Source organism: Dromiciops gliroides, chromosome 2 (genome assembly GCF_019393635.1).
Source record: "Dromiciops gliroides isolate mDroGli1 chromosome 2, mDroGli1.pri, whole genome shotgun sequence".
NCBI classification, from domain to species: domain Eukaryota; kingdom Metazoa; phylum Chordata; class Mammalia; order Microbiotheria; family Microbiotheriidae; genus Dromiciops; species Dromiciops gliroides.
The window spans coordinates 345,435,337-345,462,077 of NC_057862.1; the positions used below are offsets into that span (position 1 = coordinate 345,435,337).

At 42.4% G+C, this 26,741-nt stretch overlaps 1 protein-coding gene across 1 annotated transcript in view; it reads right to left on the bottom strand.

The window, feature by feature from the left end:
• Positions 1–26,741, bottom strand: part of STK10 (serine/threonine kinase 10) — a 137,299-nt gene that overhangs the window by 25,101 nt on the left and 85,457 nt on the right. Inside the window, exons 8-12 of the mRNA XM_043990207.1 lie at positions 21,448–21,582; positions 18,932–19,513; positions 10,719–10,849; positions 6,161–6,284; positions 4,389–4,568 (exon numbers count right to left, since the gene is read on the bottom strand). Of these exons, the coding sequence (XP_043846142.1) occupies positions 4,389–4,568; positions 6,161–6,284; positions 10,719–10,849; positions 18,932–19,513; positions 21,448–21,582 (1,152 nt within the window). The remainder of the gene's footprint in view (positions 1–4,388; positions 4,569–6,160; positions 6,285–10,718; positions 10,850–18,931; positions 19,514–21,447; positions 21,583–26,741) is intronic.

A 26,741-nucleotide genomic window follows, 5' to 3' on the forward strand; every position in this document is an offset into this window, starting at 1 on the left:
AGACACTTGACACTTACTAGCTGTGTGACCATGGGCAAGTCACTTAACCCCCATTGCCTAAAAAAAAAAAAAAGAAATAGTAGCAGGAACCAGATGGAGCCTGGCATCTTCCAGGTCTTACATGATATCCCTTCTAAACAAAAATAATATGACTGCCCCATCAACAGGCAGGCATGCATGCACTCTCATTCCTTTTCTAGGAGAAGTTGTAAATTGGCACCTGATCCACCCTGGAGCCACCCACACCCTACATCTGTAAGATGACTAGCTGAGGCTGAGGTATAGCAGTGGTTAGATGCTATACCCTCACAAGTTCTTGTTGCTGTTTCCTAAGGATTCTCCCTGCCTTGGTTTTCCCCATAATCTTGGTACTAGCTGGGCACAGCAGCCTGTAAGCCATGGGATAGCCCAAGCATAACTAGCTCAGGCCTTGTGAGCACTGGATTCTGACCAAATGAACTAATGATAGAAGTAATGGAACCCGGAAAGGAATTGTAGTGATCATAGGCATGGTGGCAACAGGGGAGGTCCACATGGGTGATGAGTGATATTGTTTGATACACAACTTTTGAGATCTCAGGATTTTGGAGACCACCCAGTACCCTCAGACCCCTACTCCTCACCCCCCCCCCCCGGGCAAACACACAAATACGCATTTTACACGAAAGAAAACTAAAACCCAGGGAATGTGTGAGGAATTGGGGAAAATCACTGGCTTTAGAGCCAGTGGTTCTGAGTTCAAATCCCAGCTCTGATGCTTGTAACCTCTGTGACTATGAATGTGTCAATCTGAAGCTCAGTTCCCTCTTTTTATGAGTTGGAATTGGCGGACTCTAAGGTTCTAGCTCTAAAGCTTTGATCCAATGAATTCTTCCAAATATGAACTTAGTTTGCTCCTTGGCAGGCTCCAACAACCTCTGCTGATGGCAGGATCACCATTCATGGACCACGGAGCTGGAGCTGGAAGGGGCAGCAGAGGAAACCTGAAGCCCAGGAAAGGTAAAGGACTTGGCCAAGGTCATGTAAGTACTTGGATGGGAATCAAGACCTTCCAACTCCAAAGTATGTGCCTGTTCTACCTCTATGTTTAAATCTAAGGTCATAAACCCAATACTAAATACAGTGGAAAATGGTGTCCCCACACAAGTAAACTTCAATAGAATGGCCCTGTTCTGCCTGTGTATCTAAATTTAAGGCCCTAAACCCAGCACCAAGTACAATAGGCCATGGTCTCCCCCTACACGAGTAAACTACCTTAACTCCTTCCCTGTCCCAGGATGCCATGCTGCCAGGCTCTGAGGACCAAAATGGGGGACTAAGGGTTGGCAGACAGTAGCAGGATGTGGGCTGGGGAACCGACAGCAGCAGGACACTGAGATTATGGGATATGTGAGCAAGACCAAAAGGAAAAGCCTTCTCTGAGCCTCTTCTCCGGCCATCTGGAGAGCTCCTAGACAATGGTCCAACAGCCCCAGGGCCTAATCTCTCTTTCCCAGGGGATGGCTCTGGAGGTTACAGACTTCCTCTTCTCTTTGGAGGTTGGAGGGGATTTTCTTTTTCCTTACTCCCATTTTATAAATACTCTAGCTGGGTATGTCCAGTCTCAGATGAATTACGTCTTATGTCATGTTTGTAGGAGGGAGGCAGTGAGCTCATCAGAAAAGGTATTTGAGCACCCACAATTGGCCTTGGTAACAAAAAGCAAAGGCAAGCCCAGCTGATCATTGCCAAAATCAAACCTCACCTTGATCAGCAAACAGACTCTAAGGAAGTTAGCTGCCAACAAGTAAATAAATAAACTCTAAATCTGAGAATAGAGATGTCAACACAGCTCTTCATCCTGCCACGGACGTCACTGAGTATTAGGGACAGGAAAGTGGAATTGGGAAAAAACAAAACAAAAGCTCAGGAGTCAACAGGCCTCAGTTCAAGTCCTCAATCTGCCATTTACTATCAGTGCGATCTCAGAAAGGTCCTTTGCCCTACTCTGGCCCTCAGTCTCGTTATCTATAGGATGGGCATATATAGAGAGAGAGTAAGAATAGCTGGTGGCTATCTGTCCCCAAATTAAGTCAGCAAACATTTATTTAAGCATTTATTGTACTAGGCATTGTGCTAAGTGCAAGGAATACAAAGAATGGCAAAAATAGTCCTTGCTCTCAAAGAGCTTACATTATAACAGGGGAGACAAAATGCAAAAAACTAGCAACATACAAGATACATACAGGGTTTATTGGAGGTAATCTCCAAGGGAAGGTATCAGCAGGAGTGTGGTTGGGGAAAATGTGGGGTTTAAACTGAGACTTGAAGAAAGCCAGGGAAGCCGGGTGAACCAGATTCTGTTTCTACAGAAGGGAGAACATTATAGGCATGGGTAACCACCAGCAAAAAGGCATGGGAATCCAGAGATGGAGCGAAGTGTGTGAGGAACACGAAGGAGGCTGGTGTGGCTGGATCACAGAGTCCATGGAAGGACGGATAATGTAAAGAGACGGGAGAAGGGCGCCAAGGGGCAAGGCCTTTTTTTTTTTTTTTTTTTTTTAGTGAGGCAATTGGGGTTAAGTGACTTGCCCAGGGTCACACAGCTAGTAAGTGTTAAGTGTCTGAGGCCGGATTTGAACTCAGGTACTCCTGACTCTAGGGCCAGTGCTCTATCCACTGCACCACCTAGCTGCCCCATGGGCAAGGCCTTTGAAGACCAAACAGAGAAGGTAATAGGGAGTCACCAGAGTTTACTCTACCTACCCTCGTGTGCCGGCCTATCTCCTACTCAGAGAACTGGGGTTGTCAGAAAGTGGCCAGCTTCCTTCACCCAAGACTGAAGCCTCTGGTTCCCTTTGTCCACCTCCCTATGAAACCTAACTGTGCCTAAAGCAGGAGTTCTGAGCTTTTTTCTGTATCACAGACCTCTTTGGCAGTCTGATGAGAACCGTGGTCCTCTTTTACAAATAATGTTTTGCCACCTGCTTCATAATCAAAGGCAATGCTAACTTTCAGCTACAAGTTAGTGAAAATAAGGATGTAATTTTTTTTTTTATTCAAGTTCCTGGACCCTGTGAAATCTATCCAAGGGGTCTGTGGACCTTGGGTTAAGAACCCCTACCCTGAAATCTGAAGAGAGGTGCCATTAACAAGCTGCCTTTTTTAAGTCTATTATTCTTGCTGACTCTATGCTGTCAAAGGCATGTCCAGAATGGGTGACCACTCTGGTCTGTTCCCCATCCCTGCTTCTGCAGAAGCTTGGGGCTTTGTGGAGCATGGTGGAGTCAGAGGGATTCCCAAAAGGGTTGTCAGTAAGAAAAAAAGCTTGAGAAGAACTTGCTTTAATGGAAGGGATCACCTGCCACCTTGGATCAATTCTTGTTGCTCATTCATTTTTTATAAGGGTTTCTGAAATTGGGCGTGATCGAGATTCATATAAAATCATTTGGTTCAGGATCCAAAGACTAGATCTAAAGTTGGAAGGGACCTTAAGCGGTAATCTGGTCCAACTCCTCATTTGTAAAATGAGGAAACTGAGGCCCCAAGAGATAATATAAAGTTACAGAGGTGGAATTTAAATATAGGCGCTCTTAACTCCAAATCCAGAGCTCTTTACATGGTATCTATCATGAGCCTCCATAATCCTGACCCATCTTTGTTCTTCCAAGCAGTAAAACTAAGGTGAGGCCATTGTGGCACTGAATCAAAGGGAAGGAAAGGGAAAGAGAAGGGAAAGAAATAAGCATTAACAGAGTACCTACTATGTGTGCCAGGCACTGCACTATGTGCTTTTTTTTTTTTTGCAGGGCAATGGGGCTTAAGTGACTTGCCCAAGGTTATACAGCTAGTAAGTGTCAAGTGTATGAGGCCGGATTTGAACTCAGGAACTCCTGAATCCAGGGCCGGTGCTTTATCTACTGCACCACCTAGCTGCCCCATTCACTATGTGCTTTTTATAAGTAACATCTCATTTGATCCTTACTACAAACATGAGAGGCAAATGCTATGATTATTCCCATTTTTTTAGTTGAGGAAACTATTAAGTGACTTGCCCAAGGTCACACAACTAGGAGAAAAATGAGGGGGGATTTTAACTCATGTGTCCCTGACTCTAGGTCCAGCACTCTATCCACCACTTGAGTCCTTTCTGAATCAGCAATTACTCCCCATCTTATCCCCATGGCTCAAGACTTGAGGACCTTTCACCTTTCAAACCCATTCCCAAAATCCAATCAAATCCCAAACCATTCAAAACCCAAGGGAATACCCCTTCTCCACTCAGATTCCACCCTGTGGAATGTCTGAAGGAGGCAGGGGGAGAGAGAGCAACTAGGTACACAATCTGAAAACTGCCAAGTGTACCTGGGAGGCCTGACCCAGGACCAGGAACCCGCCCCTGATTCTACCTCCTTCTTCTTCATCTTGAGCTGCTCCTGGAACTTGGCGTAGTCGCGCTCCTGCTCAGCCCGGATCCTCTTCGCCTCCTCCCGCCGGCGGAGTGTATGGTCCTGCTCCATCTTCTCCACCTGCTGCTTCTGCTGCCGCTCCAAGTTCTCCAGCTCTGTGTCATAAAATTTCTTCTTGGCCTGGGTAGAGGGAGACAAGGGCAACCCCAGAGTTTACCAGACTCTTCTGACCACTTTATAATAGGCAGAGCCAAGAGGCTTATAAGCTACACTGATCTAGACCTGAGTTCAAGTCCTGATTCTCACTCCAAGAAACACCAATGAGACAAAAAGGTCAGGCCCCAGCTCTCCCAGGCTGTGTCCTGGCTTCTGTCCTCATCAACCCTGGAAGGGAAAAGGAGAGGACCAGCACTGGCTTCAGGTTTTTTAGCAGGAAAGGGAAAAGACTAAAAGGGAAGTCAACAATGTTTCCAGCATGGTAGGCCAAGGCTTCATTTATTTACTCCTTTCGTACAAATTTAAACCCATAAAGAAGGGTAAGTGTCCCTGGGAGGAACAATCAGCAGTCCTTGTACTGAGGCCTGGGATAACCAGGAAGATGGGTCTTTCCAGCCATGCCTCTGATGTGAACAGCCACTAGACTCTACTTTTGCCCATCAGGAGGCTACATGGTGTGGTGGAAGAACCTTATACCTCGAGTCACAGGACTGGGCTCACATCCCACCTCCACTACTTAGAACCTGTGGGACCTGAAGCTTGACCTCTCTGGGCCACTTCTTCATCTGTAAAATTACAGGGTTGACCTAGATGAACTCTAAGGTGACTTCCCGCTTTAAATCTATATTCCTGTGATCCTTTCCATTTAGAAAACTTTTGCATTTCCTATTCAAAAGCAAATATCCCCAGGGAAAGTCATACTCTTATCAAGTAAGTCATTAGTTCTGGGTATGAATGCTTTTCTTTCAGTTATTTATTCATATGTGTGGGCACAAGTATATACATGGTGAGGGAGAAGAGAGGAGAGAAGGGGAGAGAGGGAGGGAGAGTAGGAGGGAGAGAGAGGGAGAGGGAGAGAGAGAGAAAGGGACAAAGAGAGGAGAGGAGAATGAGAGAACAAGAGAGAAGGGGAGAGATAAGAAGAGATAATAGGAGAGAGAATGAGAGAATAAGAACAAGAGAGAGACAATGAGAAAGAGAGAATGAGAGAATCAGAACGAGAGACAAGAATGAGAGAGAGGACAAGAGAACAAGAAAAAGAGACAAGAATGAGAGAGAACGAGAGAGGGAAGAGGAAGAGGAAGAGGAGGAGGAGGAATTAGCTGAGAATAGGACACACATGCATGCTGCAGAAACACTGGTTAAAAAAAAATACATTTGAAGGGCAGCTAGATGGCGCAGTGGATAGAGCAGCGCCCCTGGAGTCAGGAGGACCTGAGTTCAAATCTGGCCTCAGACACTTAACACATAACTAGCTGTGTAACCCTGGGCAAGTCACTTAACCCCAATTGCCTCACCAAAAAAAAAAAAAAAGAAAGAAAGAAAAGAAAAAAAAATACATTTGAAGAGACTGTCCACATCTCACAGCTCTGGTATGGCTGTAGATCGTCATATTTGGTCTAATGTGACCTCTTCTTTTCAGATCAAAGCTTCATGTTCTCCAGGTCCCTGTAGTGGTCTAGGAAATGCTGCGTATGCCTTGGGCTGTCCTAAAAGCTTTTTCAATGGGGCTATTTCGAAGAAAAGATAAAATGAGTTCATCCTTCCCCACTCACATTGACTTCTTGCTCAAAGCGTCTCTGCATCTGGTCCAGCTGCAGTTCGTGCTTGCTGGTCAGCTGGGTCTGGTTACGGTGTTCCTCCTTCTGGAGCAGACGCAGTTCACGGAGCTCTTGGCGCCTGAAGGGTTGAAACAGGGAGGAAGGGGAAGAGGGAGAGAAAGAAGGAAAGAAAAAGAAGAGAGAGAGGTGGGAGGGAGGAAGGGAAGACAGGAGGGGAAAAGGGAGGGAAGGAGGGAGAGAATAAAAGAAGAAAAGAGGGAGAGAAAGAAGAAAGGAAGGAGAGAGGAAAGAAAGGAGGGAGAAAGGAGAGAAAGGAGAGAAGAAGGGAGGGAAGAAAAGGAGGGAGAAAGGGGGCATTTATTAAGCATTTACTATACTAAGTACTGTGCTAAGCATTGCAATCAACCACCATCCAGTTGGCCCTACATGGGGCAAGGAAAACATGAACTCACATGGTCAGATGCAGAAACTGAATTGCATAGGCCATGGGAAGATAGCATGGACCAGGGGTGGGAAAATCTGAGTATCAGCTCTGCCCCTATGCCCTGGGTAAGTGACCTTGTCTCTCTGGGTTTGTCTCCTTACTTTTAAAATTAAAATAAGAGGCGCAAGTAGATGGGATCTTCAAGCTCGTTTTCAGCTTTACCATTCTATGATTCTGGGAATCCTGTTAAAGGAGTCTGATTTTATAAGGGGCATTTCTTGATAATTGAATAAGGCTGACTGAATTAGATGCAGATTAACTCCCTCAAGGGAAGGGTTTTGTAAATCCTTAAATCCTAATTAGCTCTCTCCTATATCTAGTCAGAGGTTCCCCTCTTCACAGTCCCTCTGGTCACACCAGCTTAACTCAGCCTATAGCTGGGTTTCTTAAACTTTTCTCACTCATGACCCCTTTTCACCCAAGAAATTTTTAGGCAACCCTGGGGTATATAGTTATATAAAATAGGCACACATAACCTTTTACTGTTGTCAAATTTTTCTCAATCCCCACATTCAGTTATGGGGTTGTAACCCACAGTTTAAGAAGCTTGGGGCTGGGGCAGCTAGGTGGTGCAGTGGATAAAGCACTGGCCTTGGATTCAGGAGGACCTAAGTTCAAATCCTGCCTCAGACACTTGACACTTACTAGCTGTGTGACCCTGGGCAAGTCACTTAACCCTCATTGCCCCACCAAAAAAAAAAAAAAAGAAGAAGCTTGGGCCTATAGGATCTACCTGAAAATTCCAGCCTGCTTTTTCCATATCCCATGACTGTAATTTACACTGTTAACTAACTTCAGAACTCCCAACCTGTGTCTGAGACCCTAACTTAATCCATCTCAAATCTCAATATAAACTTTCAAAGACAGGTTTCTGCCAGCTGAGTCTGGCTACCAAGCTTCTCCTCTGCCTAGGAATAGGAATGTGTGAGAGCCCAAAGGTAGGAAAATCAAGATGCCAACATCATTTTTACCAATTCAGCATTCCCACGGGAGGGGGGGGGGGGACACGACCAGGTAGTGCATGATGTTTTTGGAAGAAGGGGATCAAAGGCAATGAATCTGAAAGGGCAGAGATGAGAAATCCAGAAGTCTCTCTCTATCTCTGTCTTAAAAACAACAGCAATATCATATTGTCCAGGGTCCAGGCATTGGAAAGAATACTTAATGGGGGAGTCCAAGAAGGATTTAGCCACATTTCAATAAAAGTACTGACCACCAGCTTTCCAAGTACAGCACCCAAATGTCACAGGAAGCCAAGTCCTCCTCTGTCTCTCCCTCTCCATTTTCTTTCTCCCTTTCCCTTCTCCTTCCCCCTCTCTCTTCTCTGTCTCTCTCTCTCTCTGTCTCTATCTCTATCTCTCTGCCTCTCTCTCTGTCTCTGCATCTCTGTCTCTGTCTCTTTCTTTCTCTCTCTCTTTCTGTCTCTGTCTCAGCTCTGCCTGAACACTCTGAATGCCCTTCATAATTTAAGGGAAATTCAACCTCACAGGCCACAAGTAAGGAGAAGAAAGGGAAAAAAAGAAAAAAGAAAAAGAACTCCTTATTAACAAGTGCCCTCCTCTTCACCCCAGTGAAATCTCATCCATGTTACCTGAGCAGAACACAACTTCTCTGTTCGTGCAGAGGAGCTCAGCCCAGTTCCAAGGCCAAAGGGCAGCCTCACTAAATAAGGCATCCCAGAGCTGAATTCCAACTTATGAAACCTGAGCTACTACTGTGTGGAGGTAACACTGACAGGGCACATAGAACAAATTGAGCTTTTTAAAGTACTACTATGGAGGCGTTTCCTTCTCCCTAGAGACCCTGAGTCCATCCCCAGGGACCAGCTGAACAGAAAATAGCCTAATCCTAATCTAGGCTTTGTCTAAAGGTGGGATGCCAGGAGGTCTTTCTAGGGAAGCAGATGTCTACCCAGAATCAACTCCTAAGTCCCTACAGCTGATGGAGAGCTGTAATGTGGACAGTTCAATTTGGCTTTGAAATGTGTGTATTTGCCTAAATTGTAGCATACCCTCTTCCTTTTTCCCCACTAAACACAGACATTCCCACCAACCCCCTGCCCTGCAGCTCTAGACTACATTCCTCTTTCTTCTCTGAGTAATCGCTTCCACTTCTTAAACTTTAGCATCACCACCATAAGGAAGACTCGTAAACCTCTCTCCAAAACCAACCCTAGCCCCCCAGCACTGAAAAAAGTGAGAAATTTGGATTCAAGAGAGACCTGAATTTGAATTCCACCTCTGACATTTGCCAATTTGACAATTTGCCAAGCTGTGGGCAAACCACTTACCCTCTCTGAGCCTCAATTTCCTTATCCATAAAATGGAAATGATAATAAAAGTACCTACCTTAAAGGTTTTGGGTGAGAATCAAAGGAGATGCCATATGTAAAGTGCTTTGCAAACCTCCAATATTATTTATTGATTTTGTTTTTGTTTTTGTTTTTTTTGCAGGGCAATGGGGGTTAAGTGACTTGCCCAGGGTCACACAGCTAGTAAGTGTCAAGTGTCTGAGGCCAGATTTGAACTCAGGTACTCCTAAATCCAGGGTCAGTGCTTTATCCACTGCGCCACGTAGCCACCCCTATTTATTGATTTTTAAGAATAACTTTTTGGGGGCAGGGCAATGAGGGTTAAGTGACTTGCCCAGGGTCACACAGCTAGTAAGTGTCAAGTGTCTGAGGCCAGATTTGAACTCAGGTACTCCTAAATCCAGGGCCAGTGCTTTATCCACTGCGCCACATAGCCACCCCTATTTATTGATTTTTAAGAATAACTTTTTGGGGGCAGGGCAATGAGGGTTAAGTGACTTGCCCAGGGTCACACAGCTAGTAAGTGTCAAGTGTCTGAGGCTGGACTTGAACTCAGGTCCTTCTGAATCCAGGGCCACTGCTTTATCCACTGCGCCACCTAGCTGCATCTCCAATATTATTTAAATGTCAGTTCCTCCTGCTTCTCTTTCTCTCCCTCAGCAGCAGGTCCACTTTTCCTATAGCCTGCAAAAATTTCCTCCTGGATGCCCTACTGGCTTCTCATATTCAACATGTCTAAAGCTGACTTACCCTCTCCACCCCAAACCAGCCTCTCCTGACTTCCCTTTTTCTGCTAATGGTTCTATCATTCTTCTAGTCGCCTAAGCTTCAAACCCCAGAGTTCTCTTTGATTCCTTACCCCCCATGTCCAATACATTGCCAAGGCTTATCATTCTATCTCCATGACATCATAGCCTATTATTGCCCAACCTGAGATAGAGTATGCTGAGCTTGTATTGGTCTGATCAGCCACAGTCAGACACACTGTAATTTGACTCTAACATAGTGATGTCATTTTGGTCCTCTTTGAGAAAGGACAACTACCGCAACCATAATGTCACTCAAATCCATTCTCTCCCTGGTTATTATTATGACTGAGAAAAATAATAACTTATATTTACATAAACTTCTATGGTTTACAAAGTACTTTCTGGGCAGCTAAATGGTAGAGTTCTAGGCCTAGAGTCAAGAAGATATGAATTCAAATCTGGCTTCAGATATTTACTAGCTTAGTGGCCCTGGACAAGTCATTTAACTTCTGCCTGATTCAGTCTTATCAAATGCAAAATGAGGATAATAATAGCACTTACTTCCCAGGGCTGTTGTAAGGATCACATAAGATGATAATAAAATGCTTAGCACAGGGTCTGGCACATATTAGGTATTTAATAAATAGTTGTTACCTTTCCCTTTTTTACATACTTTATCTCACTTGGTCTTCACAGACCTGCCTGTGAGGCAGCTACAATTAATTATCCCTATTTTATAAATAATGAAACCAAGGCTCAAAGAGGTTAAGAGAATTATCTAGGATCACACAACTAGAGAATGACTAAGGCAGGTTTTGAACCCAGGTCTTTCTAATCCTTAAGTACAATGCCCGAACCACTAGCCCGATGTTGCCTCTTCTCAGCAAAGTCTAAGGGGTGACTTCATTTTAGTCGGCAGCTCAAATTTCCCCATCCTTTCTCTCTAAAGAAGAAATAGTTCAAGTAAACTCCATTGCTGCTGCTCCAATTAAAAAAAAAATTGCTTGCCTGAGAAATCTCATCTCTTCATCTTTCTTCTCATCTTCACTGATGATCTTGGACGTGGTGATGCTCACCTCCACACCATCCACAACGAACTTCCGGGTGCGCTTCAGGGTTTTGTTATGCAGCCTGGATTCCTGGACAAAGAAAAAGAGGCAAAACAACTAAGAATAAACGAACAATCCTAAATCCCAAGCACAAAGTCTTAGACATTTTACGCACAGAATAAATGTTTGTTGAGTTGAACTGATTCATGTTACAGCCAATTCAGTATTCCATTCATGTCAGAACATGAACACAAAGAAATCGTTATTAAGGTCATATTTCTCTTCCTTCATGTCAACTTCAAAAGATTAGGGATGCTCTGTCCTCCACAAATATTCCTAGTTTGCCTGACAACCCAGCCTTAAAACCTTATTTTCTGCCCATTTCTTTTCTTCGAGCTCATCACCAAGCCTATATGATTCTGCCTTTGAAAGGTCTCTTTTCTTGTTCTCTTTCTTTCCAATCTTATTGCCACCATCCCAGTCCATGCTCTGTCCCCTACTCCAAGTTACCCAACAATGTGAAAAAAAAATCCTAGAATGTTAGTCCTAGAAATTTAACTAATCTAGTCTTTACAGATGAGGAAACTGAGGTTCAGAGAAATTAAGTGACTTGTCCAAGGTCACTTAGCAAGTATGTGAGACCCAAGTCCAGTGATTTTCTCACTTATACCACATCGACATCTGGATTAAAGCAACAGCCTTCTTAACTACAGTATCTCCTTATTCTAATCTACTCTGCAAACCAATAGCAGGCTAATGACACAAGCTTTCCTCATATCATTCTTCTGCTCAAGAGACTATAATGATACTTTATTGCCTCCCATATCACATTAAAACATTTCCCCGTGACCATCTGGACCCACCATGATCAGGTCTTATCCTGTCTCTCCAATTTCATTTTCTAGTGCAACCTAACCTAGAAACTCTAGTCAAATTAGATCAGTTCTCTTACTACCTGTGTGACCCTGGGCAAGTCACTTAACCTGTTTGCCTCAAGTTTCCTCATCTATAAAATGAGCTGGAGAAGGAAATGGCAAACCACTCCAGTATTTTTCCCAAGAAAACCCCAAATGGGGTCACACAGAGTCAGCCACAACTGAAAGGACTCAACAACACCTTTATTCCCTATTTCACTCCTCACAGAAGCTATTCCAAACCTCTTCTCTCTTCAAGCTACTTGTCCCTCTCAGCTGAAGATCTCACCTCTTAATTAAAAAAAAAAAATAGCAAACAGTGCTCATTGATTCTTCCATGCCTTAAGTACCCCTAACCCCTTACCCATCCTTTAGAATCCAGCTTGTCCCACATTGTCCATGAACATGCTGATCACATTTTTCAAACCAAAAATTAGGACACACGGTTTAATAAAAGGCATCCTCTCTGTGAAGCTTCAAAAAAAAAAAAAAGGTATTCTTTCTTTTCATAAAAGCAGGCCACCCTGTCCATGTATTCTTCCTTGACTATTCTAAAGCTTGACTAGGATCCAGAGTCTGGACGTAATTACACACTTAGTTCTATATTGTCTTGTGTTTTTTAGTAGGTTATCATCAAAATCAAGGGATAAGCAATGGAGAATCCACCTGCTCCACTAATATACTCACAAAATCAAGGAAGGAAACCCTGCCCCCACTCCCACCCCCCAGCAGGGCGGATAAACTAAATTCCCTGAAGCGAAGCAAAAGGAACATTTGGATGAGAGACACACAAGAGGAGCCAGCCTGGAGGCTTGCTCCCACATTAATGAGATCACAGTTGAACTGGAGCACTGTTTGGTGATGGTTTTATTCTTTTAACCTTGTTTACCCATATAAAGTGTCAGCTTTGTGAAGTCGGGGTCCAACAGTATCTTATATTACTTCTGTATTCCCAGAGTACGGAGTTGAGCATGTCAGCAGTGCTACTCAACTGATGATTATAGATGTCATCTATGATTTTAAATTTTTTAAAAAGTTATTTATCTTTCTAGTCAGTCAACCATCCAGAGAGGAGAAAGAAAGTCACTGTAGGTCCAACAGGAGAGGGAGAACAGCTGATGGTTCTGTGCTCCTTCCTCTACCCTGACATAATGCAACATCCCAGTAGGCAGTTGCCAGTGGAAGCAATTGCACTCAATTAATCACATGTGGATTATCCACTTTTTACTTCATCCTCACCATTTGACACACTCCCAGCCCCTTTCCTATACTACTCTAGCAAGTGTGGGCTGGGGAATGTAAAGTCATTATTACCTAATAAAAGCTGGTATTAACATAATACAGTTAGGTAATGAAAGAACTTTACACACACACACACAGATATACATAAACACAGTATATATAAGTTGGTCCTCAAAACAACCCTGTGAGGTAGATACTGTTTGGACATTTTACAGATGTGGAAACTGAGGCTCAGAGAGGATCTAGCCCCACATCACATCATCTAGTAAGTATCTGAGGTTGGATTTGAACCCAGATCTTCCTGATTTCAGTGCCCTATCTGCCACAAAGTAAATGATAGAGGAATATCTTTTGTCATCTTCCTCTGAGAAATGTTTTAAAATATTCCTTTCCAGGCAATGGCTTCAGCCATTTGGATAACATACACTTGCCACTGCTAAGCTACTCCTTGGCAAATGGTATTAGCACAGACCACTTTGAGGTTTTCTGTACATTACAGAGTGGGGAGCCCTTGCTATCAGATGGAGGGTCATTGTCTGTGCACATGCTTGTACAGAATCAGACTCAGTCTTTCCTTCTTTCCTTTCATCTTAGACATCTATTGTTTTGTAGGGAAAGAAAGGATAATTTCTGTATGTATGTGGATGGGACCTTTACTGGGTGCCAACAAAATTGAACCAGGAAGACCTCATCTAGATTAACGAGGTCTTTCAAAACCAAGAGGAAAGAAACCCTTGGCCAAAGATACCCTGAAGATTGTTTGGTGTATGTGTGTAATGTGTTTGGGTGTGTTTGTTTTCAAACAACATCCTTCCTTTGTTCTGTTTTGAAAGCTGGGCTTAGTTTTAGTCATTTCTCTGGGTTGTTTTTTTTTTGTTTGTTTCCTTTTTTTGATTCAATATGGTAGCATTTTATTTGGGGGGTAGAAAAGGAGGAAGGGAAATATTGTACAAAAGAGGAAGAGGTAGAATTGGTAACGAGGGAAAGGGGAATAGCAGGGTCATCCAGAGAAGAAGAGACCCAATGACGCAGGAGCAGTGGGTAGACCAAAAAGGGACAGAGATGAAATGAAGTGGACCCAAGGATGGACGGAGACCAAAGGTTTGTATTTTTTAACTTGGAAGGGACCTTGGTGGTCATTTAGTCCAGAAGTACCAAACTCATGCTCAGCTCTGCAGTCTATCTGGTCTGGGAGCAAAACTCCCAAGTGCAACCAAAAACAATATGAAAATTGGGAAACGGTTTAACAATAACAAAAATACAATACAGATAATCTTAATTTGTGGTTTTCTGAGTCAATATACAACTGCAAGGGGCATATTTCAATTTCAATTTGACACCTCTAATTTAGTCCTCCCCCCTCATTGAACAGAAAAAGAAACTAAGTCCTAGAAAGGTAAAGTAATTTACCCAGAGTCACAGAGGTAGCAGTCAGAGTCACATTTGGGAAATGTATATAGAGTGGAAGGCAAGTTTGAGTGTAGAACAGAACTGTCACTAACAGTCAAGGAACCACAGGTCTTTGTAATCCAATTAAACAATAGCTTAACAGTTGTTAAGGGAGTGTGGTAGAATGGTGAGATATTAGACCTGGAATTAGGAAGACCTGAATTCAGATCTCCCTCACTCTTTTTTTTTTGTGGGGCAATGGAGGTTAAGTGACTTGCCCAGGGTCACACAGCTAGTGTCAAGTGTCTGAGGCTGGATTTGAACTCAGGTACTCCTGAATCCAGGGCTGGTGCTCTATCCACTGTGCCACCTAGCTGCCCCTCCCTCACTCTTAATAACTGTGTGGACTAAAGCAAATTGCTTGACCACATTCAATCTTAATTTCTTTCTTTTAAAAATAAATTTTTCAGGGGCAGCTAGGTGGCACAGTGGATAAAGCACCAGCCCTGGATTCAGGAGGGTCTGAGTTAAAATTCAGTCTCAGACACTTGACACTTACTAGCTGTGTGACTTTGGGCAAGTCACTTAACCCTCATTGTCCCACCCCACCCCCCAAATTCTCTTGATATATTCTGGTTTTTTACATCACCAGATTTTACCCACGGGATCTCTCCTATTTCCCCTCCCAGAGAGTCATCCCTTATAACAAACAATATTTTTTAAAGAAAAAGAAAGAGGTAAAAGAAAAAACAGCAAAACTGATCAATACATTGAAAAGTTCTGAAAATATCTGCAAGCTTCCAGGCCCATCTTATCTCTGCAAAGGAATGGGATTAGAGTATCCCATCTTAATTTCTTCTGGAAAATAAGGATATTAACAGTTATCTACCTTTCAGGATTGGATTAAGGATAAAATGGGACAATGTCTACTTTTGTTGTTCAATCTTACCAGTCTTGTTCAACTCTTTGTGACCCCATTGGGGTTATCTTGGCAAAGATACTGATTTACTATTTCTTTCTCCAGCTCATTTTACAGAAGAAACTGAAGCCAATAGGATCATGTAGCTAGTAAGTGCCTGAGGTGAGATTTAAACCCAGGAAGATGAGTCTTCCTGATTCCAGGCCCAGCCCTCTATCTACTGCACCACCAGGCTGACCCAGCATATGCTTAGCAAATCTCAAAACCCTTTTACATGTCTGCTGTTGTTATCAAGGGTGTACTGCTATAGGTAAAGAAGGCATTGTGGGGGACAGCTAGGTGGCACAGTGGTAAAGCACCAGACTTGGATTCAGGAGGACCTGAGTTCAAATGTGGCCTCAGACACTTGACACTTACTATCTGTGTGACCCTGGCCAAGTCACTTAACCCTCATTGTCCCCCCCCCCCCAAAAAAAGAAGGCATTGTGCTATCTGCTAGGCATAGAAAGACAAAACAAAACAGAATCCCTTCTTTTAGTGAGGTTTCATTCTATTAGTGGTATTTTACCTCCAAATCCAGAGCCTAGGCCAGCCCCTCCTATTGTCTGTGACAATAGGGAAGGAAGCTGGCCTCTGCAAATATTTTTGATTGATTGACTGACAATTAGACATTGGCCTTGATCATCAACCTTAAGAGTCAGTAGTGCTGGATTTAGATTAGAGATTTCAAGTTCAAATCCCTTCTCTGCTGTCTACTACCTGTGTGATCTTGTTCAAATCATTGAACCTCAGTTTTTTCACCTATAAAATGAGGAAGGTTAGACTAGATGACATCTGCAGTCCCTGCTACCTCGAGATCCCAGATCTTCCTTTAGAGGTGCTGTACCCAGTCCTCTTTCCCCCTTCCCATGATGCATCTTCTCCTTTGTTGGAGTGCCTGCTCTTGTAAAGCTTGCCAGTCTCTTTAGTTACCTTGACCCAGAAAATTTCTTTGGAACTAAATTCTGGATTCTGGTTCAGAACTCTGAGACTTGGGCAGGCTTTTCCTGACTTGACTTCTAGGAATTTAGCCAACAGTCTTTTTACATTATAGTGAAGGCCATGTGGTGTGTTCTTATGATTAACTTATACATAAACCAGATACATTATGAAGGAAAACATAATTCTCTGTCAGCTCTTTCATCCCCCATTTGAAGGATGTTTTTGATCCTGTTGATGGGGGTTGGAGAGGAACTAGAAGAGAAATGGCTTAGCTTCTTAGGTTTCCAAAAGGACAGACTAATGTTGCTAGGTTTGGGGAAACAAGGAATTTTATTTATAGTTAACCTTTGATTACTGGCTCACTATAAGAGGAGCAAATATAGATAAACCAGAACCACAGATAATGTAAAAGCCATTTCTATTTAGCCTTTAGTATATTCAGAGGCTTCTTGGGGGTGGCCAATTTACCAGTCTCATTCCACTTGGCATCAATTGGGTAATAATGACTTTACATTCCCCAGCCCACACTTGCTAGGGTAGTATAGGAAAGGGGCTGGGAGTGTAGATAGACTCTTTTTTTTTTTTTGCAGGGCAATGGGGGTTAAGTGACTTGCCCAGGGTCACACAGCTAGTAAGTGTGAAGGGTCTGAGACCGGATTTGAACTCAAGTCCTCCTGAATCCAGGGCCAGTGCTCTATCCACTACGCCACCTAGCTGCCCCCGATAGACTCTTTTCTCTAGCTCAATGAAGGACTGATGGGATCAAACCATTTTGGTTTTTCTCCCTGGTGTCATCTGTAGTGTTCACTTTAATGTAGACCACCCTCAAGTCATGTCAACTGATGGAACTGAATGATGCTAACCAATTAGCTTCAATCAATGTATAATGACCTGCCTCTATCGAAAGAGGATAAAAACTCTTGGCAAAGGCCAACGAGCTCTCTCTTGGCGGGCTCTTGAAGGTCTCTCTGGCCTCCAGGTCTTCTGGGACTTTTCTCCTGCTCATGCTAACTGGCATGCTGAAGTTCTCTTCATGCTTCCTCTACCAGTCGGCCTGAGACATGTGGTTGATCCGTTACTGCTATATAATATTAATAAGATAATAATATGCTCACTGCCAAAACTGGTCTATATAATGATAGCAATTAGTTGTTTTGTTTGGGGTTTTTTTGTTTGTTTGTTTGTTTTTAGTGAGGCAATTGGGGTTAAGTGACTTGCCCAAGGTCACACAGCTAGTAAGTGTCAAGTGTCTGAGGCCATATCTGAACTCAGGTACTCCTGACTCCAGGGCTGGTGCTCTATCCACCTAGCTGCCCCAGCAATTAGTTTTAAAAACATAGTTGTTGGGGCAGCTAGGTGGCGAAGTGGATAGAGCACTGGCCCTGGATTCAGGAGTACCTGAGTTCAAATCCAGCCTCAGACACTTGACACTTACTAGCTGTGTGACCCTGGGCAAGTCACTTAACCCCAATTGCCTCACTAAAAAAACAAACAAACAAACAAACAAAACACAGTTGTTTGCCTCACTTTCTTTACCTTATTGGTAAAGTGGATATATAATAGCCCCTACTTCCTAGAGTCTTTGTTAGAATAAAATGAGATATTCATAAAGCACTTTTCAAACCTTAAAGCATTACATAAATTCTAGTTATTACTATTATTATTATGACTGCCAGAAATTGAGAATCTTTCTACTTCTTGTTGTTCAGTCAAGTCACTGTGACCCCATTTGGGGTTTTCTTGGCAAAGACACTGGAGTGGTTTGACATTTCCTTCTCCAGCTCATTTTACAGATGGGGGAATTGAGGCAAACAGGGTTATTTGACTTGCCCAGGGTCACACAGTCAGTATCTGTGGCTGGATTTAAACTCAGGAATTTGAATCTTCCTGACTCCAAGCCCAACACTTTATCCACTGCGCCACCTAGCTTCCCATCACATTTTATCTTCTACCCACTAGAAGGTAAGCTTGAGAGCACAGACTATCTTGCTTTTTATCTTTGTAGCAACAGCACCTAGCACAAAGACTGGCACACAATGGGCATTTGACAAATGCTAGCTGAATTAGACTTAATTGTTCATTAATGAAAACTACTAGTGACAAAGTAGACCACCTATAAGGCTCTTGGAATTAGACCCTGGAAGTAAACAATGAGAAGGCTTTCACCTCTCTCTGGGTTATAATACCTCACATTTATGTAGCACTTAAAGGATGTGTAAGATACTCAACATATATTATCTCATTTGATATTCATGACTCTGTGAGATATATGCTATTACCCCTATTATTACAGAAGAGGAAACTTGAGACTGAAAGAGACTTGATTATCTGAAGCAAGAAACAAGTTTGGGTCTTTTTTTTTGGTGGGGGGGGGGGGGTGACACAATCAGGGTTAAGTGACTTGCCCAGGGTCACAGAGCTAATAACTGCCTGAGGCCACATTTGAACTCAGGTCCTCCTGACTCCAGGGCCAGTGCTCTATTAAACCACCTAGCTGCCCTAAAAATAAAGGTCTTTTCAACACCAAGTCTGGAACTTTGTCCACCTTATCACCAAATCTTTTTTCTAAAATTAAGTTTAAATCAAGTTTAATCAAAGGTTAAAAAACCAGAATCAATATATTTTCTAAGCCTACTGAACTGGAACAGAACCAGGGGGGGTCAAACTCATTTCCCCTGGTGTGATTAGCCTAGCACATGCAGGATTTAATCAAAGCTCAAACCTTACCTTCAGTGACAATGAACCCGTCTCCCTGTTGAGAGACAAGTCAGTGGAGAGTGAGACACTGTAGTCCATGCTCTCAGAGGTAGAAAGGCTCCCACAGTCTGAGTCTCTCTTGGATTTACCAAGGGGAATTTGAGCAGGAGGTTCTAGACTCCCATTGGCAATCTTTTCACCTACTAAGTTCTCCAGAATGCTGCTTGTGGGCCGACTTCTACTTCCCTTATTGCTTTTGTTGGTAGCAATGTCCAGGTCATTGCTCTGGTGGTTAGAGAAAGGTTTCTCTTCTGTGGTTGAGATTTTAGCATCCAAGAATCCTGGTGGGGCACTGAATCGGTATTTCCCTGGGGCTACAGGCATAGCTTTGCTAGCCTCATCTCCAGGCAACTCAGAACTGCTTGTGGTTTGAATGGAGCTTCCATCATCTACCTGGATACTGGCAATTTCTTCATCTGGAGGCTTGTCACTGGGCTTATCCAGGCTGCCCTTGGGCTCAGTGGGGACAGGAGTTGATAATTCTGGAAGCTTCTCTCCATCAAAACTAAGTTGACTCACTTCTGAAGATTCTCTCTTGTGTGTCCCTGGAGGCTTTTAAGAAAATGACATAAAACCAATTATTTCTACATATTTTAAATTTTAAAAAATTATTCTGAACTTAACAAACAACAAATAAAATATGCATTTCCATATATGTAGTGGGGCAGAAAAAGAAGATTGTTCTTGAAACAGCAGATCTCTATAATGTAAGGATCTTTTGTTTTTTTAGGTAGTAAATCCAACCTGTAACTTTCAAAGCTGTCCTTCTTGTCTGTGTTTCTTCCTAGTCTTCTTTCTGTTCTCTGAATTTTTTTTTTTTTTTTTTTTTTTTAGTGAGGCAATTGGGGTTAAGTGACTTGCCCAGGGTCACACAGCTAGTTAAGTATTAAGTGTCTGAGGCCAGATTTGAACTCAGGTACTCCTGACTCCAGGGCTGGTGCTTTATCCACTGTGCTACCAAGCTGCCCCATCTATACATTTTAATAAGAAGATTTAAGAGTTAGTAGCCACCAGAGTCAATTGGGATTTAAAAAGGCCTGGGACCTCTAAAGCCTGGGTTTCTTATTTTTTTCGCCCTTTTTTCAAGAATCTTTGGTTTTTTCCCCCTCTTCCCCACTTCTCTCTGAGTCTAGAGTATGTAGTATCAATTTACTAATTACTAATCACCACTCTCTCTGTGTGTAAATGTGGTGCAAAGAAGGCTCATGTCTTCTCTTTCTCTCCCTCTCCCCTACAACTAGGCACATAAGCAAGTACTCAAAAATACTTACCAAAGAAATAAATGAATGAGAAAGGAACCTCAATGAGGCCAAGGCAGGGCTTTCCATTTTATTGTTATATTCCCTGTTTAGGTCATTTCATTGCTATATTGTAGGAATCTTCTAGGAATCCACAAATGTGTATGTTTAGTTAAAATTTTGCCTCCTGGAAGGAGGGGCTAACTTATACGCACCATATAAACATGCCTCATGAAACAGGGACACATCCCCATCTCCCATGATGCCTTAACTCAGAGAAAGATGGCTCCTTGAGAAAAGTTTCCCAGGATTCATTTCATATGAGACTGGACTGCCTATTGGTATGAAAGGATTCCCCAGATACGAGAATGAACTTGAAAACTCAATAAATTATTGGATTATATCTAACTCCTTAAAAAAAGAAAGATTCCCTATTGAATTTCTGACTCAACATATTCCTGGATAGTGATACAGACCAAAGATCATAGCCATGGTGTCTTACTGTCAAATGAAAAGAAACATGGCTTCAGAGTTTTTGACTCTCCATTTCTAATTCCTCTCCCTGCTCAAGCTTTCCCATTGAAGTAGTCAGTTTTATATTTTCTCCACTCTTCCAAGCAAGGGAATCCAGAGGAATCTTAAATTTACCCCTGTCTTTTTCTCTAGTCTATCCATTGTCTAACTATGCCATTTCTTTTCTACTCTTTTACTAACACTAAGTAAGCTGTGTGTCTTTGGGCAAGTTGCTTTCATTTCCTGGGCCTCAGTTTCCCACTCTGTTAAATGAGGCATTTAGACTAACTGACCTCTAAGCTCCCTTCCAATTCTAAAATTCTATGAAGTTATGGAGCGAGTCTCCTACCTAGGTCTAATCTTGCTCCTTGAATTGATGGATTAGTTTAGCTTCGCCCCAGACACGTTGGCTCACAAAGACACACAACCGCATCTGGTTACTGATTCTTTCCTCCCCAAAAAGGAAGCTTTCCTGTCCAGCTGGATGGAAATAAGTCACTAAGGAACCTTCTCCATGGCATGGAGCACATAAGTTAAAACAGCACATCCACAAACATAAGAGTTAGTCCCAAATGCACACGGATGAAATTCTCTTAAAAACACATTCCTCTCCCACTGATGATTATTTGGGGGTGGTTTTTTAAAAAGCCATACAATTCATGTTTTAAAAAATTACCCAAAAAATCTTCCAAGAAGTAGTTAACTTTTTTCTTTTTTTTTAAGAGCCAGACTTACAGATACTGTTTCTGTTGAGTCATCATCTTCTCCTTCCTCCCTATTGTCTTCGATTTCCTCCATCACTTCAGCCTTTGCCTCAGCTACCAGCTCCCGGAGAGCTTTGTTGCTGGTGATCTTGCTGACAAAGGGATGCTGAGTAAACAACACATACACACACACACACACAGATTAGAAAAGGTATTTCCATGTACTGTGTAGGCTAGTAGAGAGGCTGACATAACTGAGATGGGGACCCTGGTCTTTTGGGGAAGGGTGATCTTCAGAGGTACTGCAGCATCACGGCGAGACTAATTGTTGCTTGATTTACAGTGTGAAAATGACCCAGATACAGATTCTCAAAGGTCTACAGTAAGAGACTGACAACAACAACCACCACAAAGACATCTCATTAGAATGTAAACTCCCTGAAAGCAAGGATGGTTTCACTTTTGACTTTTCATCCCCAAAACTTTGCACAGTGTCTGGCACATAGGGAGTATTTAATAAATTATTTGGTTGTCGTTTGATTGACATCTACTTGGTATTCTGGGGTTTGCAAAAGAATTTATAGATATCTGATTTTAACTCACAAGATTGTGGTGATGATAAGAGCTAGCCCTTCTTTACAGATGAGGAAATGGACACCAAGAGGTTAAGTGATTTGTTTAGGGTCACATAGCTAGCAAATGACTGAGAAGGGTTTCTTGTGTTACTAACTCCTATGCTCTAGTCATTATACCACACTGCTTTCCAAAACGGGTAATGTGTTCTATTCAAATGTACTTCTAGAAATATAACATCTTTAATAGTAAAAAGCTCTTTCATATACACTGTAAAATACAACGTTCTTTATAGTTTTCTGCAGATGTTAACTTCAGCAACACAAGAGCACATGCTCCTTAGGCTTGGAACTTCCTTTCCCCAACTCCCTCCCAGAGAGCTGGGGTGTATACACTTAGCAAGAACACACATTCCTAAACCCAAATGCCCAGATGTACAGATACCCCAGAGTGCTGTTAAAGGAAAACTGCAAAAACCTCAGTAATTTGAAATCTCATGATTAGGAGAAGAGGTGGGATGAAGTTTTTCTATCAAAAATATGTATATTTTGGACTGGGGAAGGTTAGTTCACATGAAAGAAACAAGAAAAAAGCTTATGGAGGGGAGGGGAAGAGGGGGGAGGAGTAGGGGAATGAGTGAACCTTACTATCATCAGAATTGGCTCAAAGAGGGAATAACAAACATACTCAAGTGGGTATAGTAATATATTTTTGCCCTGAGGGAAAGTGGGAGGGGAAGGAGGGAAGGGCAGATTGGGGGAGGGAGCAGTAAAAAGAAAAACACTTTAGAGGAGGGTGAAGATGTTCTGCATAACTACACATGTATGACATTTTTTTTTTTTGGTGAGGCAATTGGGGTTAAATGACTTGCCTAGGGTCACACAGCTAGTAAGTGTTAAGTGTCTGAGGCTGGATTTGAACTCAGGTCCTCCTGAATCCAGGGCCAGTGCTCTATCCACTGCACCACCTAGCTGCCCCACATGTATGACATATTGAATTGCTTGACTTCATAGGGAGAGTTGAGGAGGGAGGGAGGAAGAAAAATTTAGAACACAGAATTGTCTCATCAGTTTCTCTTTGGCATCTCAAAGAACTTAATCTCATCAGAGTAGGCTAAAGGAGGGAGTAACATTCACACCCAATTGAGAGGAGTAATCTATTTAACCCTACAGGAAAGTAGGAGGGGAAGAGGATAAGGGAGGGCAGAGTTGGGGAGGGGGCAGTCAGAAGTAAAACACTTTTAAGGAGGAATAGGGTAAAAGAAGATAGAAAATAGAGTAAATACCATGGGAAGGGAACAGGATGGAGGGAAATAATTATGATGATTGACTATAATGGCAAAACATATGGTACCTACTTTGTTGGGCTATTGTGAAGAAGATTCTTTGTCAAGTTTAAGGTACTATATAAAAATTATGATGAACATGATGCTATCAGAAAAGCCTGGAAAGACCTACATGAACTGAAGCAGAGTGAAATGTACTATATACAAAATAACAGCAATAGTATAAGATGATCTGCTGGGAAGCACGTGGTTATTTTCAGCAAGGCAATGATCCAATATAATTCTGAAGGACTTCTGAAAATTGCAATCCATCTACAGAGAAAGAACTAATGGTATCTGAAAACAGATTGAAATACATTTTTTTTCTTTGACAATTCCTTAATCTGAAGTTCTGTTTTTTAACTGTTTTCTCTTATAACCTAACCTGGGGATGTTTTCCATGACTACTCATGTATAACTTATATTGAATTGCTTGAGTTCTTAGGGGGGTGGGGTGGGAAGGGAGGGAAGAAGAGAAGTTAGAACACAAAGTTTTTAAAAATTGATGTCAAAATTTGTTTTTACATGGATTTTGGAAAATAAAATTCTAAACAGAAAAAAAATGTATATTTTTAAAAGGGTATAGTGAAAAGAAGATAAAGATTTGGATTCCTTGAGAAAATTACTTCTCAAGTACCCCCAAAATGCTTAATAATTGTCTATTTGTGGTAGAATAGCTGTAAACACACATTTATTAGTTATCTACTATGTGCCAGGCACTGTGCTAAACACTTTACAGGTATTTTACTCTCACAAAAACCCTGGGAAGTACGTTTGATTATTGCACTATTTTATAGTTGAAGAAAGTGAGGCAGATAGATGTTAAGTGACTTGCCTAGGTTCACATGGCTTGTAAGTATCTGGGGTGAGGTTTGAACTCAGATCTTCACAACTACAGGCCCAGTACCCTATCCGTTAGGCCACCTAACTACTTCTTCTTCTTTTTTTTTTTTGGTGAGGCAATTGGGGTTAAGTGACTTGCCTAGGGTCACACAGCTAGTAAGTGTTAAGTGTCTGAGGCTGGATTTGAACTCAGGTCCTCCTGACTCCAGGGCCAGTGCTCTATCCACTGCGCCACCTAGCTGCCCCCTAACTACTTCTTACATGGCTATGACTATGCCATTTAATTTCATGAGAAAGTGGACTAAATTATCTTGAGGTTCTTTTCTACCTCAAAAATCCTATGATTCTATGCTAATTACAAATCATTCTTGTCTTCTCATTAAAACAGGCCTCCTAAAGGGCCTCACCTAGGAAATACTTTGTTATATTCAGCGAAGTTACTCCAAGTACTTGCAAGTAATGAAAGTTCCACTTTTTAAAACATTCTGTAATTCAGACTCCATTCATTAGACCTGGCCCATCCCCAAGCAGTCCAAATTAGTGAAGTTTCTCCATACAGATGAGAAACAGACTCCCCTTACTCCATTTCTGAGCCCCTTGTAATGCCCTCTCCAGAGCAAGTTAGGGAAGTGGTTTAGGGTTTCAACAGCCTTTCGTAACAGAGAGTGGAAAATCAGATCCTGACAGCTCCTTAAGCATCTATGTTGTGTAACCTCCCATATGCGAACTTAAGCAATAAGCCAAAGGTCAAATAGCTGCAGTGGTGGATGCAGATGTGGCCAAAAGAACAAATTCCCAGGCATGCTTTTGGAAATTCCTATGCTTCTTAAAGATATATAACACACTGACTAAATTAGAGGCAATTAAATGAGACGACATTTCTCTTCTTCTATAGGCTGTCATTTGTCCCCCTTTCCCATACTTGGCATTTAAAGGATAGGAAGACAAGAAGTCGCCTGGCACTGGATGCAAGGAGAGGGATTCTTTGGTAAAAGAATCACATGGGGGAAACAGGCAGAGAGCTGGGTCAAGTCATGTCAGCCCCCAGGTCCCTAGGAGCAACACTGCAGATGGTGTTAAGCCTAGGGAGACCATAGCTGGCAAGAGCTAGGAGGTACCTCCTGTGACTGATTAGGGTTAAGTACATTGTTTTGTAAACTGTTCTGGGATACAAGCCATGGAACACTTTTCTCCTTCATCATCTCTCCAGCTACAGAATGGAGCTTAAGATGTGTTTAGAAAGGTTCTTCCTCAACTTCAAATCTACCAGTTCAGATTAAAGAGAGAGAGACACCAGTATAAAGAGTGCAGTAGAGGTGATGGCCCAGCCCAAGATGGGTGGGCGAGGATCCGTTCTCAGAGCAATCAACATGTTGAGGGGGAGGGTCCCAAATTGGCACGGACTGCTAGGAAACTTATATGCACAAACGACAGAAACAGGCCTTACCATGTGGAGCTTGGGCTCCAAATGTCCCAGGCAACTTCTGTAGAATCTTTAGATCCATGGAGCTCCTGAGTTCAGGGGTCCCCTCCCTGGCCTTCAGGCAAATGAATTCCTATCTACTCTATGCAGGGGCTCATAATCAATTGTTGAATTTTTGTTGTGAGCACTCACACCTTAAAATTGGCAAAGGCTACATATCAGGGCTTGATTTATTGTTTTGTTGACTGTCTAGACTTAAGAAAGTAATGGAGAAAATGGTCATAGTACAGATCAAACTGAAAAGTGCGTCTTGCATTTCAGAGGGCCATTGTTAAACATTTACCAGCACACCATCCACTATGAGATATTAACACTCCCCAGAGATGGAGACTGGAGAGTCCATTCCATATATAGAATTCCTTCGTTATGAGAGAGATTTCTATAAGCACTAACATTTATCTGGCCCTTTAAGGTTTGCAAAGTGTTTTACATTACTTACTTATATTATCTCATTTAATCCTCACAACAAAGTATTGGGTAGGAGGGATTGTTATTACCTCCATTTTGCCAAAGAGGAAGGTGAGGTTGAGAAAAGTTAAGCCCAGGGTCAAACGTAAATGCGTGTCTGAGGCAGGATTCCTGATAGAAGTCCAGCATTCTATCTATCCACTGTGTCCCCAAGAAGTCCCTTTGGGGATGAACTTGGGGAAAGAAAGAAGGATTTGGGGAAATGACTGGTTTAAAAAGGCAAAGACATTAGGAAAACTTTTAGAAAACCTATTCTAATATATAATTAATATTTTACCCAATTCAACAAAAATTCTATTTCTAGTCAAGGGAGTTTTTTCCTTAGTTACTAGCAAACTAAAATTTAAGCCCATTTACTTACTTTTTTTCTTTCTTTTTTTTTTTTTTTGCAGGGGAAAGGGGGTTAAGTGACTTAGTGATTTGCCCAGGACACACAGTAAGTGTCAAGTATCTGAGGCCACATTTGAACTCAGGTCCTCCTGAATCCAGAGCTGGTGCTCTATCCACTGTGCCACCTAACTGTCCCCCTGAAGAGTTTTAAATGCCAAAAAAAGGAGCTTTTATCTAATCTTGAGGTTAAAAGGGAGCCATTAGAACTCACTGAATAGGGGATGTTATAAGGGGATGACCCATG